The 27,923-nt window shown below is 42.3% G+C and overlaps 1 protein-coding gene across 1 annotated transcript; it reads left to right on the top strand.

Moving 5' to 3' along the window:
• On the top strand, positions 1-27,896 carry LOC311015558 (inositol-tetrakisphosphate 1-kinase-like). The gene is made up of 11 exons (XM_084012887.1): positions 1-187; positions 690-839; positions 4,714-4,738; positions 11,470-11,595; positions 16,061-16,178; positions 22,410-22,508; positions 22,625-22,665; positions 22,973-23,138; positions 24,345-24,412; positions 24,494-24,656; positions 25,395-27,896. Exons 2-11 carry the CDS (start codon positions 745-747, stop codon positions 25,712-25,714), a joined length of 1,221 nt encoding a protein of 406 aa, XP_083869013.1. The 5' UTR covers positions 1-187; positions 690-744; the 3' UTR covers positions 25,715-27,896.
• Positions 27,897-27,923: the final 27 nt, after the last annotated feature.

Consider the following 27,923-nt stretch of genomic DNA (forward strand, 5'->3'; position numbering starts at 1 on the left):
TCAATCTAGAGACTGAGGGAGAAAGCACCAGGAACATCTCAACGTGAGTCCAGCTGAGCCTGTCATCTGTCACCTTGTTTGAAAACTTCTACTCCTTCTCCACCGGACGGACCGAGAATGGGAAACTATCCGAGTTAGTTTCGGAAGAGGACACAAATTCAGGGGGGAGCTGTGCTAAAATTGCCAGGTTAGTGAATGCTAGCTTAAAAAAAGGCTCTCTTTGACGTAGTTACCTTGTAGTCAGTTGAATAATATTTTAGCCAACCAGCCGTTGCTATCCACTGCTAGTTAACTCGTTTGATATTTGAAACTGGTATCAATCTTTTCAGTCGGTTTACGTTGGTCAGAGTTGTTAGCAAGCTAGCTTACGTTTCCTAATTGCATGCCATCGGTTAGCTATGCAGATTGTCACTGTCCAGCTTGCTAGCTAACGTTAGCAGTCCGGGTTAGCAAAAGGGGTTCAGTGTGTGCCTATCGCTGATGCGGAAGCACATTCATTACGATATTACGTTTCCAACTAGATAATGTGAACCATGAGGGCGCTAAGGGCAGACTAGTATACAGCGCCACTTCTGGCTGTGTTTGAATAACGTAACGTTAACGGATCGCAAACCCGAGTGTTCTCTTCATTGCTTATTGTCGGCTGTTGTGAGATTCACGTCATGGTGTCCCTGTTTTCGCCTGTCCAGGTCGAGCCTTCAATCACACGTTTACCTTCAGGGAAGGAACAGGAGCACAGTGGAGATGCAGACCTTCCTGAAAGGCCGGAGAGTCGGCTACTGGCTCAGCGAGAAGAAGATGAAAAAGCTCAATTTCCAGGCCTTTGCTGATCTGTGCAGGTATGAGGCTGTGACACCAATTTTTATGTGTATAGGTTATGTGCTTGTAAAGAAACGGCTTCACATACATTCACAACGTCGGCTTAACATCAATGTATGTCATAATGAGTAAGTGTGCTGACAGACAGGCGCTTCCGCTTAATGACTCAGTGCGAAATGGAACGGATTATTATCTCTTGTCTTACACTACAACAGCCCCTTTGCAGTTTTAATTTTAACTTTCCCTTTCATGCATATAAATGCTGCATACACAGCATCAGCGGCTTCCCTGCTTATGTCAAAGCTGACAAGGCTGTGGTTGCGGTTGTGGTTTTATAAAATAGTATAAAACCTGTATGCATGGGAAGGTGGCACTAGCAAAAGTAAATTTTTAGTAGTAGATTTGGTTTGTTAAGTCTTGAGTCGGTGCCTGTTCAGACACAGTGGGAGGAGGGAATGTGTATAGGTAGGTTCGTTGTGTAACAGGACAAGCAGCTAAAACAGGTGTTAATATTTAGTTATTTGTCCCGAAGCATGTAAGGCGTGCGGTGTGGAATTTAAAAAAAATACCCTCTGCTATTCATAACATATCTAAACTAGAATATGTGCTCTTATTCTCACAAGTTTACCTTTGACCAATACAGTATCTTATAGTGATTGGCTTGGCTTTTTGTTTTTCATTGTAAGAAACTAACCTACAAAACCGACTAGTCCGTCCCTAAACATAGTCATAACATGAATGTGTTCAAGGGTGTATTTTGACTAAAGCAAGGATTTGCATTCTTGAGTGGGGCAGCTATATGAGTATGAATGTTTTCTTGTTGTAGCTTATCCTTCTCCAGGCCAAGTAAAATGTTATATAAGTTGTTATAAAGTAGGGCAGGAGGAGCGAACTCTCTCTCACAGATTTACAATAGCTGCTATACGGAATGGCTCCAAGGTATGGCAGCAGCCTTATCATCTCTCATTGCAACATTGCCTAACTGCCTGTGCTGTATGAGTTAACCTGAAAACACTAAACGTTACAGCAGCGAACAGTAAGAAGATAGAGAAAACATTATATAGTCCTCATTCATTTGACTCGGTGCGGTAGGTCAGGTGTGTTGTCATAGCAGGCAATTGCTTCCTTTCCTTTTTAAAGAGTGTTGTTGCCACACAAAGTGACCTGGTTGAGCCAGCACAGATTATCACACCGTAATCCACAAAACATTTTTAATCTCTTCATAAACCTCCATGTAACACCTCCTCTCTCGCTCCCTCCCTGCTTCCTGCCCACCCCTGTCTTCACTTAGAGCTGTTTAATATGAAGGGCGGGGGGCCAAGTGTCAGTGGCCTTTGTGACAAAAGATCTAGAAGATCAAGTCAAACTAATTGCCTTACAGGAAAAACAACAAATGCTCACACATTTACATTGAGAAAACCAACAAAGGGAGTGTGGCGTATATGTTCACAGCGTGACTGCCTTCCCCCAGTCAGTCGCTGTAACTTGTCGTCTGGTTCTCCTTTACCTGACAAATTCCCCTTAGCCTATACAATGTTAGAAAGCAAAGGTCAGAAAGAAGAGATGGTATTATGATAACCTTCCTATATGTGCTCCTGTGTAGAGAGGCACAACTCTCGGGCGTGTCTGTTATATTTATTAAGGAATGTTTTTTTGGCAATACCACACTCCTTGAATTTAATTTTATGCACCTTAATTTTACATAATAGATGGATATAATCAGGTCTTGTAAGGCTGTATTATCAAAACTGAATGTTCACCTTCACGTAATGGGCCAGTATGATACTCTAATAGTGCCCGAGCAGGTTTTCTCCTTCTCACTATGTGGCACGCAGCTGGTATTGTGAGTTCTTCAGTGTGGATTCTGGCCTGTCTTCTGCAGCTGGACTTACGGGACTCCCGCTGGTCAAAGCCACTCTGGTTTATGTTCCATGGTCTTGCACAGCAATTTACAGGCTTCCTAACGACTTACATATACCTGATATGGAAAATTGCAATGCCCTTAATAGCCAGCCTCAGCATATTTGGATTATATGATTTATATGATTATATGTCCTGGCAAGGCCATTCTAGGACAACAAGTGTGATGAGATTACATTGAGCTACACCCACTGTATGTATGTCGTCTTTCACTCAAATGATACAATCTACTGCATTGATTGGAAGACTGTTATTTAAAACATGTTAAGAACTGATTGCATCGATTTCAAGGAAAAAACAAACTATAACACCATTAACGGTTAATGCTGCTTCACCTGGTTGGCCTACTTTATCTGTCCCTCTCAACGCTCTATCACAGCAAAACATTCTCAAATACACCCACGTGTCCATTTTGTAATCACTGTCATGCAGCGCAGTAGTCATGTCTATGGTCGACAATAAATATCAAACTTTAGGGTTCGATTTATTGGATAAATGATACTGTGTGTTAGTTAGAAATGGTGTAATGCAATTGTCTTGTTATTCATTAAACCTCTATATTATTGTGTGTCAAGCCTATTCAAAAAGGCCTGAACTTGGCCTGCTTCTCTGTGGGGACTTCTTCGTCTCTTTCATTCTGCTGGCTGTGTAACAATATAGGAGAGCAGACTCTCTTCATATCCGAGATGGGACAAAACTAAAAGCCTCATTCACACCACATGAAACATGCCAGCTGCAGTATTAAATATCCACATTGTTGTGAAGCGGTGAATGGCTGCGCTGCTGTTACCATGGGGCTGTAACCTCAGAAACAACTGGGCTTGACAGGCTGAGTTGGTTGTGGTGTTGGACCGGTTTTGCACTCATTGTAAATAAAACAGTTGGCTTAAGTAATGCTGTGTGCTAATAGAGATAAGGAGAAGAGTCCACTTTTCACATGTGTACAGTGTTGTGCTGCACTATGTTGTTGATGTCACCTCTGCCGACAACTCCACTCATATAGTGGTCTGCGGGTTGCCAAGCAACCGATTTTTATCCAAAGACTAGTATTTCTGTGCCGTTGTTGAAAAGTAGAATATTCTCCACCTCTGGGATTGGATTTTTGTATTTTCAGTCACAGTAGGCCTACTTTGCTGTCCTGCTATCAGACAGTTTTACTGAATAATTCAGGCTCATTGTTCATTTGTTTTTGTCATCTAGGCCCAGTCTGAAGTGAGTTTCTGTTTTCTCTCTTGTAGTCTGCAATCACACAATTTGCGATTAGCCCACAGTATGGAAGTGTCACTCGAGCACCCATTTGAGTGATACTCATTTGATTGAAATGGCTCATTGATCAACAGTTATGTGCAGTTAGCGTCCAATTGCACATGTCAAAAGTTGATTGTGTTTAACCTTTCATGGCAGCCACTGACTCCTCTGCGTTCCGCACTACCCACATTTAAATGCTTTGGAGGACTGGCGTTTTCGCCGCCGTGCCTGATTTGGTGTGAATGGGGCCTTATGAAGAGGAACTACATTACATAAAGAGTAAAATGAACCTTCACATGATAAAAAAAACAACTCCAGTGATGGCAACTGATGTAAGCACATGGATTTAGGTCAGGGGAACTTGAGGGCCAGTCAATGGCATCAATGCCTACACACTCTGTTATCACTTTTATTTGTACCAAAGCAGGTGAAACTGATTCACAATCACTTGTGCTTCCTAAATGGACGCATATAGCTGAAGTCTAACTGACTTGGTGTTTTACTGTTCATTCAACTCTTTTCTTCCTCTGAGTCTTTGAGACACTTTTTTGGACACTGAAATGAGAGCACAGACATCCTCAACTGTAGCGTCTAACACACATTTATATAACGCTTTGCATCTTATACACTTAGGTACTTTCAAATCATAGCAGTGTCTTTTCATGACTGATAACCTTCAGTACATCTTTGGTAAAAATTAATGACTTTTTTTCACTTATTTTTCAGGAAAAGAGGAATAGAAGTTGTTCAGGTAAGTGGAGCACCTCTTTTGTATCATACTCGTTTTTGCTGTAACAAAAACAAAACTGAGCAGGCAGTCATTGTCATATTTGGGAAAGTGTACTGTATCCCCCTTCAGACAGTATTTTATTCTAATTTGATGCCTTGATGTGAGGCTGAAATCAAAACTACACATACATTTTTCAGATTTCTACTGTAAAGTATTGCAAGTTGTTACTTCTTACATACCCAATATAATTGAAAAAAGCAAGATGAACCAGTCTGTAAGTATCATCGGGGACAGTCTACTAAATCAGGCCATGTTCATTGTTAAGCTGTGATGTAGTTCAGTTAAAGTGCTTTCTGTAATTGAGGGGAGAATCGTCCTACCTTTTCTCTCAGTCGCTTACTCTGGTTTTTCTTTTTAAATGCTGTCCAGGGGACTTTTTTTCCCCCCCTTTGCTTTGACATTATTATTTTCCCCTCGCTGTGCTTACGATATCAGCACACCCAGAAAGAGCGTTGTCCTGGGAATAGTCCCAAAGTAAGCAGGGGCTTTGTTTCCCACTGTGCATTCAGTTGCTCCCGGGAGAGTAGATCCTCAGTAACCCTCATCTAGAAGTAACCAGGGACTTGAACAGCACTCTGGCCTTCCCCATTACTCTTTTTCCAGGACTACCTAATGCCCACTGAGTTTTTATCCTCATAAACTTTCTCATTTAGCTTGGCTGTCACTGCCAATTGAGAAAGCTCAGCTTACTCACATACCCAAAGGTGTTTTTTTTAAATTTACACCAGTAACTCAGCTGCCTGAGATGAACCCAATGCCAGTTAATGCCTGTCATGTCTGCATCAAGCGAAGATAATGGTAGCCGTAGCCTTTTCTTTGTTATACAACTGTGTGTACAAAGCTGCCATCTCCTATTGCACTAGTGAATTCAGAGCCCAGCAACCCTTAGACTTCCCCTTAAACTTTTATTATGCAATCAATGATGCGATTTCTGATGCCAGGTCATCTATTTGAAACGTTGTTATTCTATGTGTTTGTCTTCAATATTATTATTATTATTATTGAAGCCTACATTGAGACAGTTAAGTATATGAATGCATTCATCTTAAGGAAGAAGTAATGTTTTGTCTGAGACAGAGATAACAAGAGTGATGAGGAAAGATGGTAATGCCGGGATATCATGGGAAGGAAGTGATGGTACATAACACAGAAACATTGTCAGGCACCACTATTGCTTCACAATTTTAAAATTGTGTTTCATTGCAGATTAAGTGTTCAGCTTGAGTGTTCATGTTTTCCTTAAAAAAAAAAAAAACTTTAATAGTGCGTTGCTGTCCATTTAACCTTCCCTAGAAGGCTGAAGTAGAACTAGATTTATTGAACTCCTAACCTTGTCCCTGTGGGCTGACAGACTAGCTGACAACTCAACCTTGGATATCCAAGGATAAGGTAATCCTAGGCTTTTTTTGCTGGCAGAATAAACCATTAGTTCATGTTGTTTACAGTCTTATTACAAGCTTATTCATTTTTTTGTTGTCCCTGATTTGTTGGAATAATGGCTTTGTACTAGAGCTGAAACAGTTGCAGCACCTGTGGGTTTTGGATTGGGTTTTTCAATAATTATAAGTTGCTGTCTTATGATCTACTATATCAAAAATGTAAAAAAGAAGTAGAAATGAATGCACTTAGTGATATACGGTATGTGCCACAAGAGGTTAGATCCTCCAGAGGGTTGGTAGTGGTCATGACGTCATCCTGTGTGAACAGATCTTTGCTAAATCTGGAAGCCCCAGGGAGCTCATTTTATACTTCCATTAATAGTGTGGGAAAACCCTCTACATTTATACCCATCAGGACTGACAAAACTGAAGAAGAACAGATGGTTCTTTTGTTTGATGTTACATGTTTGGTCCTTTCGCCTCTAGCATATTTCCACTCTAAAACAAATTAGAGTTCAAAAAGCCATTATCACACTCACCTTTCATCCCTCCATGCTTCCTCTCCCTCCTCCAAGTGATTTTGCAGCAGCTCATCAATACTGGCCCCTTGAGCTCATGAAAGCCATCCTCCCGGTGCTCTGTACATTAGCTTGTCTGCATCACGGAGCTGATGAGATTAACTCACCAGGTTCGGCCTTGAGGAGACCAATATTCCCTCACCGAGAGGAAACCCATCACAGCAAATGGCCATCGTCGAAGTGGGCTGTCTATAGACGGTTATTGAGTTATCATTTTTATTATGTGTTAAGTGTGTAGGGATTTAAATGTAATTTCTGGCATGCTACTGCATCTCATCCACATATTGGCTTTTTGGAGCCTGACAAATAAGAGATTGTCTTAGATATTATTTATTGATTCTCTTGTGTACCACCAGCAAAAGAAAGCTGATTGGCCGCCTTTATTTGCAATTAGTATCTAGAACGGCCATTAGTCTAATGAGCTCCCTGTTTGACCTTGTTTTTTTTGGCTGGAGATTGACTGTGGTGTTGATCCTCTCTCCTGTTTAGACTTGTACTACATAAGGTGTGGCCTGCAGTCTCCAACACATGTTTCTTTTACACTAGGGTACCGCGAGTGCCGCATGCCATACAAAATGAATCATTCATTACATGTCTGTCTGCTCTCTGGGATAGTCTGACAACAAAGTGAATGCTAGGTGAGATCAGATCCAGCTGAGGAAAACTAGAAAGACACATCTAAAGAATGAGGCGGCTCTATGGCAAAACCTCACCGGGCACAGAGACAAATAACTGCTGCAAACAATGGTTGATACAGTTTGCGTTCACCATATTTGTACACAATTGTATGCGTAAACATGTTAGCTCTGTCCTTGCTGTCTGCCATTCTTAGATTTCCCTGGGGTATAGCTTGGGCCCACCATGAAGCTACATCAAAGCTGAAAATATATTGGCCCTGACCTACCCTTTCTCTGTAGGATCCAGCGAGTTTTCTATGCTGTCCATCACCACCATAGCCAACTGCTAGCACGACGTCCCAATGGGACTTGCAAAAAAGTCTGCTGACATTTCTGCTTTTAGCATTTTAGCTGGACATCAGTGACTTAACGGCTGGGTTTTTGGATGAGCTCTAAAGCGGGGTCATTTTGTCTACGCACAGGGGGAGGAGAGCCTCATCCTCCTCATGTGTCTTTGCCAGTGGGTGTTGAGCCCTACTATGTAGAGTCCTGTTTTTGTGGAGGGGCCAGGCTGTGGATGGGCCCTCTGTTTTGTGTAAGCAAGAGATTAAAAGCCGTGCCTCAGCACAGTGCCGACACATTCCCTTCCACCCGGCTCTAGCTAGGCAGAAAAGCGACCGCTGCGTTATTTACCGACCTCTTGTACCTCACGCAACAGTTGTGGCCCTGTCACCGCACTGCTGTTGATAGTGTCATCGACACAGCGATAGTTTGTCATTGTATCGTTATATGATTGTTGACTTACTGTTGAGGTCGTGGCAGCAAGCTTATGTGTTTTATGCATCTGCCATATGCCACACCTCTGTCTACCACATGATTTCTGATGAACCAGATGGACGGCTGAGACACTGAGTCACCAAAACGTCTGCATTTTATTTTAAAGCCTGAGCCGAACCTTTCTAGTTTATGTTAATATAGCACTGGTTGATTCTGATGAAATGTTGTCACTGCTTGTTCAGAATTCCTGAATAGCTGACCCCAACAGTGCATCATCAGCCACTGTCTTCTCAAGTAGCTGCTGCTGCTAATTAAAACCCATTTTGGCCTAAATCATTTGCATATATATAAAAAAAAAAAGGTGTCTGTCAATTCTTGCAAACTGGCTGGAGTTGCATTTCACAATGACACTTTCAGCACAATTGCCTTGTATACATTTTTGCAGCTCATCTTGGCATATTCCATCTTGAGCTAACGTGTTTCTACAGGCAGGAGGAATGGAGAATGGGATCCAACAGCATAGATGGGCAGGAAAAGACATGCTGTGTTGATGTATAGTGCTATTAACGAAATGCAACTAGACTTCAACATTACAGGGAGTGTTTGCATTTACTTTGCATGTAACCATACTGCACACAGACTGTGTGATGTGTAGTATGTTAAAGTACTTATTCCACCCCAGACACTGATGAGAGCAATGAACATACCTCTGTCAAAACAAGGTCACTCTTACCGAATGTGAAAAGGACCTAAACTGCATTTGGACCTTTTATTCTTTCTGATAAACCCAGTTCAAATAATGTAGTATCTAAATCAATGTAAACTTGAAGTCATATACACACAGGTACTTATATAAAATCTCTACATTAAACCCATCCATGCTCTACACACTGAACAGATTTACAACTCTGTGCAATTTACTTTTCAGGGCAGGATCAAGGGTATTCTAATTAGTCATCTATCCATCACAATTCTCACAATTATTAACCAGGAAATGTTAGCTTCTCTGACGGGTTTACTGCGGCCAACCCTAAACCAACTGAAACTCTGTACAGTTTTACAGTTCTTGCATTGATCCACAACAGTGTGACTAAGGTGTGGTCCCTCTCAGTTTGCATTATATCTAGAGAGCACAAAGAACAGTGTGGGGTCCTGCCTGGCTCTGGCGTATTGGCACATGTGTTCTTGAATTGTCTTTTGTCTGTATCGGGTGATCCACGTTTGCTGATTAACTAATGAGTGAGGGTATGACTGCATTATGCAACAGCAGAACACAATTAACTCTTTTTGCCACCGTCTTGAGTGAAATGTTGCTGTGTTTGATCCTTGCTGCAATGTGATTTGTCACAGTGTTTGTCTTAGTACAATAAAATCAATCAAGCTTAAATAAATCAGCCTATGGATTTATGATCATATATTTATCATCATGATCTCAAAATATACTTTCACTCATATGGCTTTTCAAATTTCAAATGTGGATATAAATTATTTATGAGTTCTGATGCATATGTTTTTAGGCGTTGTTTTGCAATGAAATTGGGGGAGCCGGTGGAAATGTTGAAAACAGATTTTTTTTTTATTGTTGTGTTGAGACTTTTTATACCTACACCATTTTCTTTATCATACACAACACACACGGGGCTGAACTATAAAAACGATTTGATTGTGAGAGAAGGCACCGCTCCGCTGTCTGCCTTGCATGCACTGAATTCACCCCTTGACTCGCATAACATCACTTCCATTAATTGAAAATGAAATGTAACGAGAGGTCGAGATGAACGTGAAAGAATTCAACAACAATTGCATGATGGGAGAGACCTCAGCCACAGAGACAGCATGTCCTAACAGCCAGTATCACGTTAAGTCATGTAAACAGACCATGTATCAACTGTGTGTGCGAGATCAGACTGGAGATGTAACCACCTAACAGATGGGCGAGTTGTACCTGCTATAGCCAACAACAACAAGGAAACCTCCAGGTAATCTCCTGGCGATCTCCACCCTGCCATGAATCCTTAAACAACAGTTGATACAAATCGCTGCTGCTAGGCTTTTTACACGTACTAACAGAAGTGACCACATCACACCAATCCTGGCTGTCCTTCACTGGTTACCTGGGAGATTTACAATTGTTTTACAGTCCCCTTTGTCCAAACTGGACCAAGTTCAGCCAAAATATAGGCCTTTTGTGAATTGGACTGAGCTATCTCATCAGCAGAGTACTGAAAATTGGCTGCTAAAGCCTAGCATTTCTCCTCAATCGCATGTAGTGTTTGTGTGCTTGTGCGCTAAGTCTTATCTCACTCGGAGAGCTGTTTTGACTGCTTGTGAACTACTTGGCCAGTGCAGTCTTTTGGCTGTGGTTAACTTCAAACAAATGCTAATGTGGCATTTTCTGTGGAATATGCTCAGACTGGAGACCTGGCCAGTGGAAGAAAAGTTTGTAACTCATAGTAAAATACATGACAACAGAAATAAATCCTGATGGTGAACTGTAATTCAAAACAAATAAAACCTAAACTCTGGCTGCATCCATGTTAGAGCTATAAATAAAATGGGGAGAGGATGATTTAGAATCAGTCCCAATGCTGGTTTATGACCAGGCAGAAAGAGAGTGTATGTTTCCTAGAGCAGATCTGTGAGCTGGGGGTGAGAGATTAGTCTTGAGGAGGGCAATGGCAGATTGATGAGTTTCCCAAAAAAGCAGTCCCTTTCTTAAAAATACTTCCCTATCATGTAAAAAGAGATTTATTTTAGTTTTGTAAATCCTGCAGTTACGAATACAGAATATGGTGTATTTGTTTTCTACACTACAGCCATGACTCAGTCTTGTATGGTCATTTTTGTACATCCTAAGTACATCTATAATGAAGCCCAATACATATGATAATCTTGCCCCTCCCATATTTTCAGCATGCAAGCAAGATGAATACCCAATTCATCTTGACTCGGGAATACAGGGAAAAGGGAAACAATTTTGACTTTGTTAACCAACTGCAGACAGCAATACGTTTGGCTAATATTTTTATATAATTAATCAAAAAAAGTAATATATACCTTGTAATAGAGATACGTGGCATTACAGGAAAATAATACTGAATTTATTTGAATTTTTATTGAACATTGCACATTTTTATTAGAATAGTGTACCAAATGCAGTATCAAAAAGCAATACTTTGCAACTAAGACACTCTTGTCTGTTTAAGAAATTTTAAAAAATCCCAAATGCTTTTTTTTTTTTGCATGATTGTTGTGGTAAGTCACATCTAAATGTGATGAATGAGTGTAAGAGTGTTTGTGTTGCCATAACCCTTGACCCGTGGCTGTCCTTCTATCCCCAGCTGGACCTCAGCCAGCCTCTGGAGGAGCAGGGTCCCCTGGACGTCATCATCCACAAACTGACTGACCTCATCCTGGAGGCTGATCAGAATGATTCACAGGCTGTGCTGCTGGTGCAAAGAGTACAGGTTTGCATCTTTATTACATTTACATTTAGGTCATTTAGCAGATGCTTTTGTCTAAAGCCTTGTTTCCCCTGAGTATGATGTGAAGAACACACGTACACAAGTCTGGAAAAGTCGGGCAAGGGAAATTGATAATTTCCACTTGGGGGTTGTAGACATCATTTGAAAATAATGATGTCTACAATATGTACATAGTAATTTAAAATTGTAACAAAGAATTTCAAATGACACCCATATCGTACACAGCATTTACATGATCCAGTGATCCTATGGTCCCACCACTGTCAGCATGTTATCAGTGTTTCCCCTACCATTGTACAGGCCTGGCGGCCCGCCAGGCCAAGGAGACCTGCCACCAGGCCAAAAAAAAAATCAATATACCAAAAATAAGCCACCTATCAATTCATTCATAAATCAATAATCATTTACATTAGGAGCGCCTCCGCGCAGCACAGCAGACTTGCTCCGCAAGACGCGCGCTCCCGCTACGTTCTTCTTCCGTGTACTTGTCGCTTTCTACTTTGAAAACACGGAACGTTGACACTGTATTTTGATAAGCTGTTGCACTCTTCAGACTCGCGGTGTGAGCGGAACCGGTCCATAGGGTCCATAATATTTATTTTATTACATTACATTATTATTTATTTTTACATAATAAAAATGCCGCTGTGTGTCTCCGTCCAAAACCCGCTGCGCTCGCGCTGTCTGCTCGCACAGATCCGCTCGTGCGCACATGCGCTGATGCAGGTCGAGTGTTGTCGAGAAATATAAGCAGAGACGGCGCTCCTTAAAAATAACATCACGCCATGTGTGTGTAGTATTAGGACGTGATGACGTATGTACAACCGGCCAAAGCCCGTTTGCCCCCCCTCCCCGGGGGGGAGGATTGTTTTTGATAAGATGTGGAACTTTGAGTTAACTGCTGTTGAGTAAACCTATAACTTATATTTTACTTGATAAAATAAGACAATATATGCACTCATATGTCGTTGGAGTGTTTTACAGTATCTGTAGCTATTAATGTGATGCTCATCATTTTCCAGACATATTTTTCTGGACCCTGATCATTTCCATCAACCAGCACCTTAATAAGTCACTCTCTCCTTGTAATCTTGAATACACTCTGGTTGAACAAAAATGTTGAATGCAAATATAATAATTGCAGAATTGCAGACTGCTTGCTGTGCCACCTGACTTAATCCAACTGCACCAATACACCATCCCACGCGTCTCGTCTGTTTAGGGTTTTTTCGGTGGGTACCACCGGGCCTGAAAAAAATTCTAGGGGAAACACTGATGTTATGGAACATTAGCTACACTCTTCAAAAGTCTAGAAGCTCTGGATAGTGTTGTCTGTACCACAGCAGCACAGGCTATAAACATTTATGGATGACAGAATTTTATGTTTGCATGTAAAGGTTACAGTTCAAGGAATCACACAAACAGACCAAAGGGCCGTTACTTAGCTGCAGGAACATAAAGGACGTTAGCGGCTATATTTGAGAATATTGTGAGTCATATTATCATAAAACCTCCATGCTGTAACTGAATGTTCTTAAAGAGTTGTTCTTCCTGAAGTGAGAAAAATCTCACACGGACAGCAGGTCACAGCTCCAAATGTGGCACTGTGAACACATTTCAGAAAACTGGTGTTTCTGTGTATGCGTGCGTCTGTATTCATTAATCTAGCAGTGTTATAGATGGTGTGAAATTAATTTTGTTCCACCAGCTCTCTCTCTCTCTCTCTCTCTCTCTCTCTCTCTCTCTCTCTCTCTCTCTCTCTCTCTCTCTCTCTCTCTCTCTCTCCTTCTCTTTCTCTATCTCCCTCTACCTCTCTTTCTCTATCTCTCTCAGAGGAGCTATAATCGTCAACGTCACGCAATCTGTCAACGTGTTCCTCCTGACTGCTCAATTAGGAAAGACAAACAGGAAGTCAGCGTGGAGCAATCACTTACACAGCAGAACCCGGTCAACAGATTAACACATGGCTGCATTTGCACAATTTTGTGGTACTATAGGCCAGTTGAAGCAAATGTACTCACCTTGTTTTTTTGTAAGGATCTGTGTGACAAAAACGGGGCTCTATCTTACCTTCTACAGATGGCAACAATGGTGCTATAACTTTTACAGTAGTTGGTACAAAACACCATGACACATCTCTAGTTGTAGCCTTCAATGTGCTTCAGCATCAAAGGTTACAGCTTTTCTGGCTTTGTCTCAGGAACATTACAGGTGAAATTTGAACCCTACACTTAAAGCCTCAACATTTGCTGTTTCCACCTTCTCAAACCTTTGCAGCGTTTCTCAGTTATCGTTGTAAATGTTTTTATTTTGTACTGTGGATCACCTTCCTTTGTCCCATTTTAAAGACTAAACATTAAATGAATCAATGTTGGATGATACTATGGTTTAGGAGAACAGTGGTAACTTTACTTAAAGGCCATTTTACCTAATTGTAGTGGTTTATGCCCTTTTAGTTCACTCGGTTGAACTCTAAATCCCTATTATTCCAGTATTCAGTGATTATAGGGTAGCCTAGAACCCTTTTGTTCCCAGCTACATTATTAGCTCTATCTGGGCCTTAACCTTACTAAAGTTCTCCTCTCAGTCTGCTGTGAACCATACATGTCTAAAGGATGGCAGCCTTGAAGCATTAATACCAAATCCTCAAACCACAAGGCAGGCTTTTCTCAGTGCAGAGGAACGGTGGTTTCAATCCCACGTCATTCTTTCACTCACCAACTAAAGCTTGTGAGAATAGATGGAGGTGGGTTCGAGTCTTTCAGCTTTGTGGCTCAGTCCTGTGTGCACCACTTTAGTTTTGGCTATTTACCTGAACACAGCTGTCATCTGTGATTACATTTTCGTTGAGATATAAGCATTGGCGCATTTCTAATATGACACAGCTGTGATCATAAATAACCTTTTGAGTGGTGGAGGGAATAAGCCTTCCTCTCTAAAATACCACTTTATTTAAAACAGAATGTCAGGCTGGGATATGCTCCGGTGATTCAGTGGCCTGAGGTGTGAACCATGTGTATAGCAGACCTGGGACATATAATATTAGCATGATTTAAGAGCTGCATGTTTAAAGGCACAGTCATAAGTGATTTAGGTTTGCTGACATTTGTGTCCTTTTTGTACCTTCTTTCATACAATTAAAACATTGTAATGACTTAAATGGAAAGTTAGTTACCATAAGGATTATGTCTGGGAGGCATACTTGCAAGTATACGCATTTGTTCACATATAAACATGGAAGAAGTAGTTTTATTATTTTATTCCCTGTAATGGTCACCTTCTGTCACTCATGCTGTTGTCATGAATCTCAACCACCTGGTTGTGGTTCATATAAGTGCTTCAGGTTTGATGCCTGTGGCATCTCAGACATGGTTTCAACGAGTAATACAGATTAGATCCTCTACTGACCATATTCTCTGAGATTCTGAAGAGGTTCTTTTTCCCTTAGAGATCTGCCCTGTAGAAAATGTGCACCCGTAACACCCACTCTCTTGCACCCACACTGACGTCTGGCTCTTTTCCTCTGGAACACCTGCTAGCTTGATGCTCATCTCCCTCTTGTCTGTGTTTAAATGCGTTTCTTGTTCTGGAGTGCAGAAATCCGCGAGTGACGGTCCTTATCAGCAAAGGATTCCTCTAAACTCTGAGAAGATTAGATGGGATTTATTTTTTGGCTGAAGCATACTTGCCTTACATAACCACTCAACTGGCTTTGATCAGCATTGCACGTTCCTAAAAAATCCTACAGATGGCTTTTCGTTGTCGAGGCAAAGGCATTTGTTTACATGCTGCATGTGTCAGTATATGGATGCACAATAAGGGTGGACATTTTTCCCCCCCTGTGTGTGTTTGATGTGTAAAAGTGTATGACAGTGGTGCCGTGGTGCGAGCGTGCAGGCTCCTTATGTAATGTACAGGCCAGCCAGCTCTACCTGACAGCGTTTGTGAGGCAGTTAAAATCGCTTGGAAGGGATGGTCGGCCGAGATATCAACAGAGCAGAGATGGAAACGTGGAGAGCTGCAAAGTGGAAAGGAGGTGGTGTGGGGACAGAGCCAGTGCAGAGCCGAGACGAGAAGGGGAGTGCAGTTATGTAAAATAGCAAACCTCACGCTGACCTAACAGCCGGCCATGCAGAGACGTAGTGATGTAATCCACACAGACCCTCTGGCATACATCTCATGCTCGCTCTAGCTCATACACACATGCAGAGTGAGGCAGGTTGACCCTTCAACTCAGTGTTTGTATTTGCGGTTTGCCTACTTCAATATATTTGTTTAACATCTGTATGGATGTATTTGTGTGTGAGTCATGACAGATGGTGTGAAGCCCCCTCTTTTTTGCATATTTTATGTAATTTTTCTGTTCTGATTTTCTTTTTTTATAGAAACATAAATAGTGTAAAAATATATAAATAAAAATGTAAAAATATTTGTGTCTGTGTTTCAGGACTACATTGATGCCCACCCTGAGACCATAGTCCTGGACCCCCTTCCAGCCATCCGGACTCTACTGGATCGCTGCAAGTCCTACCAGCTCATTCACAGGATAGAGAGCTGTATGCAAGGTAAATGTTTCATTAAAGTGACACTTTAGCACAGCAATCTCTCACTGACTGGCTTAGGGCTCGGTGAGATTCTTTTATATTGGGGGAAATTTGACACACCAATTAAAACTGCTGACCAATCAGATGTGCAGACCCTTGACAGAACAAAGAGAAATATAAGTCCAACATGGAGGAAGGTGTAACATTAACTCAGATGCAGCATGGTTTGCAATTGTTTGTGAGGCAAGAGTGAACGATCCAAAAACATTCCAATGAAAATAACTGTATACATATGTTCCAGTTAACAACAGCACAAGAAATCCCTACATCGCCAAGCTCTCTGCACAACAATTGTACACATAGTTTATTAGGTCCACATATCTTAAACTAATATGTCAGCACTGCAATGAATTCTAACTTAATTTCAATTTTTGTTGCTGTTTGAGTGCTGTTGAATCACTCATATTTTTGTCCACTCCATCTAAATCAACAGCACTGCTTATTTTTTTAAATCAATGTAAAATGTACTGCTGGACTGTATTGTTAGACTGCATGTGTTTTTAGCTCGCCGTACCTTGTGACCAGGCTCTTGTTCTGTATATAGTCAATACACAGCATGTCATGGGTTCAAATTAGGTAAACGCCATTAGTGTCTTTGTTCCTCTCCCAGTCCTTAATATTATATAAAAGCAGAAGCTGTCTAATGTAATAAAGGAACTGTTGATTCCATGGACACTGCCTTCTATCTTACATAACAAGTCTAATTTTATTAAAAGGATACGGTCATAGAAACCGCAGATTCTCTATCTTTCGCCTTCACTTCCAGAGGGGACACATGGATAACATATGACGGCGCTGTCGCCTCCCCCGTGAATCTAGTTACTCCATGCTTCCGAGCAGATGTTTAATTCTTGCCAGCTGATATCGTGATTCCTCTCGTCCCTTTCGCGCAGCAAATGCACCTTTTCGTTTCCCCCCCGTCTGATCCAGTATAAACTTGGCTCCGTGTCGGTAGCTCTCTGATGGATCACAACTTGCCTCTGAGTCAGTCCAACACCTTCCTCTGTCACTGAGACCATAAACCAATCGGCAGGAGATATCTTTTGGCTGGAGGCAGAGAAATGCAATGACGACACATTCCCTGCCCACACACACACACACACTGTAAACACACCTGTGACTCATCCACATTTCTTTTAACCCCCTACATGGCAGGCAGGAAACTTAAACCTTTTTAAGTATTACGCCACTGATGGTCCACGACGCTGTGAGGGGCCACAGTCTGGTGTCAGAGCAGCGGATCAGAGGCATTTCAGCATGTTGGCGGTGTCATTAGTTTCTCAAAATAGAACCACAAGAAGACGTCTTTTTATCCAAACAGACGTGATGGCTGTTACATAACTGAGCATAAGCTGCATCGTTCTGTCTAACGGCGTGTATTCGGTTTGAAGAGGAAGATGGCTCACTGGCTGCATTTATAGGAAGCCTTTTTTCACCACTGTGCCTTCATTAATGTAGTGCTCTGTTCACAATTAGGCGTGCAAACCAAACCTCCTTGCCAAATGTGTTTGGTTTAGGCACAAGCATAAGTGTAAGCCATTATAATCCTACACGTCACCACTGTGATTGTAGACTGAACAGCATGTGGCTGAGGATGAATGTATTTTCTTGAGTCTGAAAAAGCAAGGACTCTGAGAACTGTGTTAAGGTTAGAGTAAAATAGGGGATAGTGTGAGTGTGTGGAAGGTTTACCTCGTTTTCTTAGACACAGCCACATCCTCCTCCTTATTAGCATAGGCCATGGAGTCCTGTAGCAGCTGCCAAGGCAACCCAGTGCTAAAAGTCCACAAAGCCTGCGATGCTTCAGTCTGCATTACTCAGAATAGTACTCAATAGGAAGAAGCACTTGAGGTGCACTCATGCTTTCCCTGGAAACCTTATTTCATCACTTGAGTGGTCTGTCAATGTTAAATAGCCCCAGTTACAGCGCATTTAGCTGTTATTCTCTGAATTGGTTTAATTGATATAAATAAAACTGAAAAAATAGTGCATTTGATTGATATATTTAATAGAAAATAGCCAGTAAATGGCCACACCAGTTGTGATGGATCAGTGTCATTTATTCATACTTTTGCTTATTGAAACGTTTGTGCTACTCTATTGTCCAACTTGGTTTTGTGTTTCCTATGTGAGCCAGAACAAGGTAACTGTTTGTGTTACTTTGTGGAATCTACTGGTTCCTGTGTTTGCTTGAGTTGTGATATCTTGGACTGTTTTTATAGACAGAAACCGTTGTCAAGTCAACTCTTCTTAAAACAAATCCTCGCTCAAATTTTTAAGCTTATTCCTCTCCAGCTCAGGATAAAAGGATTCTGCAGACTACAAGCGGGATTCCTCTGGATCAAACTGAGTAATATACAAATAAACCCAAAAAGGTTTCAGACCGTCTTGAGGTCCCTGTGCTTGCATTAATCCACGCCTCTGCAAGGACCAAATGAACGAAGTGTCCTGTTTATGCAAGTGATCAATATTTAATCATAGTTTCAGTATGAGAACAAACAATGAGACACTTTAAGACTCAACCACTTGTCAAAGTCCAATGAACCAAGTGGGCAGGCAGGATTGCCCAATCAGAGTAAATGATTCCCATCCTGTCAGGTATATGACGTGGTCCTGCATTTGTCACAGTCATTAAATGATGAATATCTTATCAAAGTAGGATTTGCCTTTTGTGAGAAAACAATCTCGTTTTTCTTTTCAAAATAAATGCCTCATAATTGTAATTGTAAGCCTCTCAGAGCAGGATATTGAGAATTGCATTGCATCTGGGAGCATAGCTGTGTTTGGAGTTAAATTTAAAATGTTGAAAATCCTGCTGCTTTGTCTCGGGGGGGATGCAGAGAGAGCAGCGAGGGAGGATGCTGAGGTTTCTAGGAAACAAGCTCTAAATAGCAACAGGAGAGTTCAGCCTTCCACCTAAACATGCCACACTTCATGAAGCGTAATGTAACTTGGCTCTCTGTCATTCTCTGCACATGCAATGCGTGGAACCAGAGCCAAGTTATGATCTGAATCTCAGGTGTTATAACAGGCCTGCTTAGGAATTTCTTTCTGTTTATCCTCAGGCACACGCATCATTGGCTATGAGTTTAGAGTTGTTTTATTTGCAAGCATGAATATGATGTAACAGAGGAGACGGGGAGGGGGGAGGGGGGGTGAAGCGGGTGTCCCAATGAGATAAAAGAAAAGAAACTCCAACAAAAAGCAGTGTAACTGGATAATGACATTTAAAAAGCATCCCATTGAGGAGTCCCGTAAACGTCGTCCTCGGCTCCGCTGGGTCTGCTGTGAGCATGCAGTGTTTAGACAGAGCCAGAGATTGATCCTCCCCACCCTCCCCTTCACCCCCTTATCCCTAAAGCGTCCACCAGAGCCAAGCATGCACGCTATTACAAACTTGGCCACACTCTCTTATCCACAATTCCCTGGTCTCTTTATTATAAATCCTTAACTTGGAGCTCAAAATGTTTTCCGTTTGACAAGGCTTAGATTCTTTTTTGAAGGTTTTCTGTGTATGACAGAATTTAGCGTCATCTAACTTTGGGAAGTCAGTGATGTAATGGGGATATTTTTCCTAGCGGACTGTTTTCTGAAAGACATTATGCTGCTATTCCTGTCCTCGTAAAATAACAGCAGTATGATCAGCGTGGCTGGATCCAGTGCACAGATGACTGATGGGTAACCCTCCAGACTCCCAAAAGTGACTGGTTGCATAGCCAGTGTTGGAATAGATCCAGCTGCACGGGAAAAGGTTATAGAACCCAGAACAAGTATCCGCCTGTGAGAGAGAATAAGAGAGTACTCTGTGTGTTCATGTAATGGCAAAAAATAGAAATTTGAACCATGCTAGATCAGTTTGAAATGCTGATGTATTCCTTTTTGAAGGAAAAATAAAAGCGCACCTATTAGGGAATTAGTTTCGTACATAGTGGTCAAAGCACATGTTCAGCTGCAGTGGATCTTTAGCTGGAGGTCACAAAAACAACGTGGATACTTTGGGGTTATTCCAGGTTATTAAGTCTACGGTCTTTTTTTTATGTAGTTGTGTTCATCATTTCTATCAATTGTGCTGACCAAAGTTCTTATATTTTTGTAGAGGTCAAACAGAAATGTCAATATTAAACGCTTATCCAGTTGATCCTGGAAGTCGATCTGTGAACGATTGTAAAATGGCAAATTTTGAGCTGATTTCCCTGGAACCACAGTCGATGTTGAAGTCTCTGTGATGACTTTTGAAACTCTCTTTCAGCGTTCATTGTGGGGTTTGCAAAAGTTTTTGTGTGTGTCTGCACTATCTGTCTTCTGTAGATGTCTGTGGGGCCCAGTGCACACCCAGAGTTAAACACTAAGCACTGGACTTAATGTAGGCAAATGAGATTCTCCTGACCTCAGCACTAGCAGGAGCAGAGCCCTGCCACTGCTGAGGCCCACAGCACACAAAGACCGGCGTGTTTCTATTGTGTTTTTGTCATTAGCATTTTGCCAGCTCTTGGTTTGGCCCCCTCGCTGATTTCCTGTGGTGATATCTCCAACCAGCGGCCTTATCACCCCCGTGTACCTTCTGTAGAGGGGAAATTGCAGAAGGCAGAGCATTTAATGTAGAGGCATCCTGAGTCCTGATATGGTGAAATATGACGGAGCTGCAGGATGTTTGTTATTTTCAGTCTTATCGGAACTGACCGACCTGCCGCTTCAGGATGTGATGTATAAATATTATATAAACAAACGTGATGTGATGTAAAAACATGGTGGAGATGGAGGCTGAGTGTTTGTCCTGGCCTCCGTCATGATTAATTAATGGATTGCCAAGAGATTATATTTTCCAACTGCACCTGCATTTTTATTTTTTTTTTTGCTTTAGTGTCTAGTGAGCTATCGATAACACCTGTCTGTCAGGTGATCCGATGACTCTGCGATGTCTTCAGCTGGTCTGATCTGTCTTGTTCCTCAAGAGATTGTGTGTTTCCTGTATTTCAGCATTTTCCTGTGTGGTTGTGTGTACTGCTTAAGAGGAGCAGAAGGCCCTGGCAGCTCTCTGCTTTATTTATTTGAACAGGAGTCATTTGTCCCCCTGGGCCTCAGATGGCCTCTGCTGTGTTTGTTGTCTAAACCAGTCACAAGGATGAAATAAAAAATACAGTTTTTAGGGCCAAATTCAATAAGGTGTGTCTGCATATGTGAGAGATTCATCTGCTCCCCATGTTGAACAGGTCTTGAGGATTTAGTTCTACCGTTTGATGGGCTGCCCTTAATCTTTTTTTTCTAAGTAGGCTATGGATGATAACAGGACAAATAGCTTCAAGTGCTGCTATTTCAGGGAACAAAAAATTAAAAAGTTCTCCATATCACTTAAGCTATGGTGGACATAAATCACCATGCAGTGAAGCTTTTCTACAGACAGACCATTCTTAGATAACCTTTTTTTTGTGTCTTCAATGTAATGTGACAAGTGAAGAACCATTTGTATTTATACCATTTCAAGCCCTCACAGCCTCTGACCTCATCTGGTAAATGGTTGAGATTTAGTTAAGTCCCTGAGGGTTTGGGGTTTGGGTCTTAGAGGGGTCACTGAGATTGGGCCATCCATTGCAGAAATGAGAATACTCACACCCTCCGCTGGCGGAGAACATGCGGCAGCTCTGGGAGACGTGGTAAACCCCAGTAAGCAGTTAGCTGGAATTCAGCCAGCGTGAACCCCCAGTACCCGGGGGCCTGATCCTGGATCAGCAGACTTTCTTACGATACACAGGTTAAACCCAGAAGCCCACCATCCCGCTGTGACTCATGGCGCTGAGGTTTGCGCTAAATTCAAGTTGCTGCGGCCGCTGACTGGGCGTCTCTCTCCCAGCGGTGCAGAGTGCCGACTACACTCCTCCCGGCGAGTTGGTCTCCTAGGATGAGATGATGGTGCAGATCGTTTTCTCGTTTCTGTCACTTTGGATTTAGTCCAAGAAACAAAGTATCAAACCGACACCGACCGTACAGCCCCCGGTTGGTGCCACAAACACACAGATGGCAAACATAAACTAAAAGTTTGGTTGAATTTTGCGTAGTCTTGCCCTACTGTTAGTGACACATTTCACATTTTAAATGTGAACCAAAACAAAAAGTAAGTAAATCTACAGATTACTTGATAAATAATATAATCATTAAATGCAATTCCATCCTTCTTTTATGTCTGTTTTTTATTAGATGAAAGGATTTGCTCTCCTCCGTTCATGGTGCTGAACACGGAGTGCAGCCCAGATGTGCTCGAGCAGATCAAGAGGCAAGGACTCACATTCCCCTTCAGTAAGTGTTTTTTTATTATCTCAGTCTCTAGTTATCGAGGACTTAAATCTAGACTCCATATATATTACTTAGACCTAATAATCGTATTTTTAAATCGTGTTTTCTTTCTTCCTCAGTTTGCAAAACACGGGTTGCTCATGGAACCAACTCCCACGAGGTAAGAGGTCACAGGGCTCCGAGGTCACTCACACCCTCCACAGATTGCTTTGTGTGAGCAGTAACACTTTTACACACTTAACTCAAGTCCAAACAACTAAATCAGATAAAGTGCTGTAAGTCATGTATCTTTGTGTGTGAGCTGAAATCGATACCCCCTTGTCAGGCTGGCCAAATAGTCGTCATTCCTCCGCACTCACTCACTGCATTGACTTTAGTTAAGATTTAACTAGACTTGTTGGGTTGGACAACTACTTCAGTTTGATTATTTCTTTAAGTTTAGGCGTGTTTACTGTGTGTGTCCATAGATGGCCATTATCTTCAGCGAAGAGGACCTGAAGGACGTGAAACCTCCTTGTGTGATCCAGAGCTTCATCAACCACAACGCAGTGCTCTACAAGGTGTTTGTGGTCGGAGACTCCTACACTGTGGTGGAGAGACCTTCACTGAAGAACTTCCCTGCTGGACCGGCAGGTGAGGAGAGAGACAGCCAGGGTTGTTCAGTCGCTGCTACCAGCCACACTGGCCAGACTATGGAAGTTGAACAGCTTTTCCAAATAACCCAATAAAAGACCTCATAAAATGGCTTTATAGTCCCTGTGATTGGACCTATTCACCCTTTTAAGGGGTGCAGTAGAGTGCAATTGCTTTGCCCTATTGGTACCGTTGAAAATATGTAAGAGGAGCTCTGTGTTCCGCCGTAAACACGTCAGAAGCCTTACCCGTGATGCAAGTTTGAATACAGGGTTGTCCCCTGGCACAAATTAGTCCAGTATTTGCATGTGATATAGTGGAGGCCCTCATGTAAAGCCGTTCCACCATCAGCGTAGTTGTCTGCTTTGTGTAACGCTACAGAGAGAACGGTTGCCTTCAGCCTGGAATGTTGAGCAGTGCAGCAGAAAAAAGCACAACCCTTGTCAAACACATAAAGCAGCATACCACAGTGTTACATCTGCACATCGTTTGGATCACTGTGCTCCGCGGCCTAGAGCCATGCAGCGGGTTTAGTAAATGAAGGGAAAGACCGGATGAAAACGTGAGGCAAGGAGATAAAGAGAGGTGGAGGTTAGTGTTTTGAACACACTTAGAAATAACTGTGAAAGATGTCCTCTATCATCCCGCCTTCCTCCCCGTGCTTCTGAGTTAAACTGGTTGTTCATCCACTCTTAGAATGAACAAGCCCGTCTGCCTGACACTTCATTACCACGACCCTCTACAACCCGAGGAGCATATTTATTTGGACAGTGATGGAATTTACTTTTTCCCCCTCCACTGCCCGCCCCTCTTCCTTCCCTCAGGCACTCTCGTGTTAATTATTACAACGATAACAAAGAAAATGGGGCGATACATTCTGAAGTTCATCCTGTCACATTTATCACGGCTTCAAAGGAAATGCATGGTCCAAAGAAAACCACTTGGATGCTGATTTGGTCTTAAGTGAACCCTCAACATGACGTGGTTATGACTTAGAGGGTTAAATGTTTAAAGACTTCACACCAGGGTGCTTTGGTTTAAGGTTTCTGTGTTTTTTTTCACCAGGTGTTGAAATCGGTAAATTAACTTGAGGTCTGTTTCCTCATTGCACTGTGTAACCTGCTAAGTACTGCTGCCACCTAGTGCCCGATATGAGAAATGAATTAAAATTCAACCTCACCTTTTCCCTCTGTGTCTCCTTTACAGACAGGAAAGCAATCTTCTTCAACAGCCACAACGTTTCCAAACCAGAGTCGTCCTCAGACTTGACCACGGTACGTCCACAACGTCATGACTGCTATTCCGTGTGATGTTTGTGAGTTTTATTGCTAATAACCTTTAATATTGTATCTCAGAGAGAGAACGTAGAGGGAGTGTCTCAGCCACCCAGTGATGATGTCATCAGAGAGTTGTCCAGGTCATTGCGGCAGGCGCTGGGCGTGTCCTTGTTTGGCATCGACGTCATCATCAACAACCAAACAGGCCAACATGCTGTCATTGACGTCAATGCATTCCCCGGTAGGTGCAGGCTCCCGTCCACACGGGAGGGTTGGGTTTTATTTGGGTGTCGTTTTTTGTTTTATTGTACCTCCACGCTGGCGACAGTCGTGACAGGAGGCATTGTGTTTTGGGCTCGTCCGTCCCGTTCTCGTGAAATCGATACTTCAGGAATGCCTTCAGGGAATTTCTTCAAATTTGGCACAAATGTCCACTGGGACTTAAGGTTAGAATGTGGATCAGCGTGACCTCACAAAACACGCATGAGGGTAACTAATATGCCATCGATGACCATTTGAACAAATGTCTAGTAGGATAAAATGATGGAAGTGATGACATTTTGGACAGGCGTGGGTGTAAACTGGTTGGTGGAGGCATACAACTGTAACGCGGAAGTTGAAGTTTTAATTTCTATCTATGGTGACCTGGTATTTAAATGTCACTCTTTCTGGTGCCATTGTCTAAAAACTAAGAGACATAGTGATGTCCTTCTTTTGTGCAACCTGTTCTAAGGTGGTAAATGCTACTCTGTGTAATCCTGTACTCTGTTTGGTGTCAAAACATGAACCAGGTCTCAGCCACTCTGTTAACAAGAACTCCCAAAAGAGAGATTTTAAGTTCAGGTCTCTGAACCGCTGCATACACCTGCTTCTTGTACAGCTACATAGCAAGTACACAGGAATATAACTCGTGCAAACATTTGGAATGTGGTCAAAAGCTGAATTAACCGAACTGACTTGTGTCCCCCAATGTGATCAGGTTATGAGGGTGTCCCTGAGTTTTTCAATGACCTCCTGAACCACATCACCAGCGTGCTTCAGAGCCACAACCCAGACTTCGCCCCTGCCAGCGAGCAGCCCAAAGGCCTGCCGGTGAGCACCACGGTACCCAACGCTGCCCCCCCGGCCCCTGGCTGCTGCAGCATGCTGGGAAAAGAGGCCGGCGGCAGCCCCTGGATCGTAGAGGGCGACGCAGGGCTGAAGGGCCCCCGTCAGAGACTGGGCTGCAACTCGGCCATGTCCCCCAACTTCCAGCAGCATTGTGTCTCCACGATAGCTACCAAGGCTTCCTCCCAGTGACTGATCCCCTGTCCCCACTCCATTTGATCTCTGAACAAACAACGGATGACAATGGTGACAATAATAATAATCATAATAATTATGATGTTAATGATGATAATATATCTAATCAAAAAGCAAACCCTTTCCTATATAGTTATTGGAAATTATGGTGATTGAGTGTAAGCTTTTTTCTCTCTGCCTTTTTTGTATTTTTGGTTTCGTCTAATGAGACTTAACAGTACTGTAATGTGAACTTTTGGGAACTTTTGCCTAATAGCTGATTTTATTTTTCTCTCTTGTGTGAGTTCTCTGTAATGAAAAGGGTCCAGGTGAGGTAGCTAATGGGAATGGCTGAATCAGGACTGGAGAAAAATGTGCCACTAGACGTGCAATGTATGATCCCTTATATCTCACACACACACAAACACAAACAAAGGTACGTTTATATTGCAACGGACCGTGCGAGTGATGTGTGCCTGTATTCTGGTCAAGACCACTGACTCCTCCACAAAGGGTGAGGAGGAGAAAAGGTGACTCGGCATTTGAACACTACTCCACAGATCCTGGGCTGCTATGTGACTGTGGCCAACTGACGGCGGAGAACATAATGAGTCTGAACACGAACGGCAAGAGAAGTTTGGTTTTGTCGGTTTGAACAAACGGGTGAGCCGTTTTACTTTTCCGAGTGCCATCAAATTTCCTTTGAGGGTCGGAGGGACGCCTGCAGAAAGAAAAAATTCAAAGCTTCAACAGAAGAAAGTAAATCTCAATGGCCACGTGACCAATTTTTTTCTTTTAAATGATTGTCGCACCAATGTTTGTAGGTCTTTGAGTGTTTTACTGTACGTCAGATGCCATGGTGTTCCAACAAACCAACCATGTCCTTGTCAAGGGGCTCAGTTTGAGTTGCTCTGGTGCAGGAAGACGAGGATCACATTCCTTTTTCCTGTTTTGTGGATATCTTCAGAGAATTCCATGACTTTTTTCCGAATTCCAGTGGGATCTTGTGAGATTTCTCTCATCACTTCATGGGTCTGTAAATCGTCTTAATCAGACTTCTCCACGTGTCTTCAATGCTTGTTTCTGTGATGTGAGCAAACTACTCTCCTTTAGCCAACTTGACATATCAACAGACTTGGGGCTGCTTTGTTAATCAGATAATTGTTATTAAAAAAAAATCAATTACTCCACTAAAATCAAACTAAAATGTGTCTTTGAGTATTTACCATTATTATTTTTGGTATTATTTTGATACCATTAAATGGCGTTCTAGATGATTGAGGACTATGTCACTCTAACTGCTCTTTCTAACAAAGTTATGTTAACGAAGCCTTCAGTCCGGTTGGTTCATTTGCTTCACACTTAAACGCTCTGACCTGTCTCCTGTTCCAGCTGCTGTATTTGTCACGTTGAAATCATTTGGACGGGAAGTGAGGGGGAGACAGTCCAGCTCTTGTTCCCAGTGTTCACTGTGAGATTTTTTTACTCCAATTTTGTTAATATCTTTGTCCTGATATCTAATAAGAGCAACTTTATTTTATTGAGATTTTATGGGGAAAAGTTTTATATAAATGAAAGCACGGGGATGTTTTTGAACAAACGGTGGATATTTACTAGTTCTAGTAAAATGCTGGGTTTGGGTTGTACAGGTGGTGTCAAAGGCACAGATGGGCTTGTAGTTGATGCTGTCGTCTCCCTCTAGCATCTAGTGGGAGTGCCAACCTGCAGATTTTTACATTCCTCTGAGCGTGCTTCTTCTCTTGTCCCAGAGAGCTCCAACTAGTTGTTTTATGTCCTCCATCAGTATCCGAGAGAACTGGCTGTCCTCTTTCTCGCCCTGTGATCGTAAATAGTGTCAGCGCAGCGATCTCACAGCATCTCTCTGGGACAAAAGAATACCAATGATGTTCTGAAAGTTGGCCTTCATGGGACGCATCATATTGTGAGTTATTTCCACACGACGTCCTGTTATAATCTCTCACAACTTGAGCGTCGTGAAGCGACAGTATATTCAGAATGTAAAGGTATTGCAGCAGGTTCAGGGGAACTCCCTCCCCAAATCCTCATCTAGAAAAAGACGCAAAGTTTTGGATGCGTCCCTGTTAAAGCTGGAAAGGCTATCTGTGTACACCACTATATTGTGTGTCCTATGTTGTGTTCCTTATCGTGCTTCTTAATGGGAAATAAATGGTTAATCCTACCCGTGGTCATTTCTGCAACCCAGGCG

The sequence above is a fragment of the Eutrigla gurnardus genome (assembly GCF_963514095.1).
Source record: "Eutrigla gurnardus genome assembly, chromosome: 7".
Lineage (NCBI taxonomy): Eukaryota > Metazoa > Chordata > Actinopteri > Perciformes > Triglidae > Eutrigla > Eutrigla gurnardus.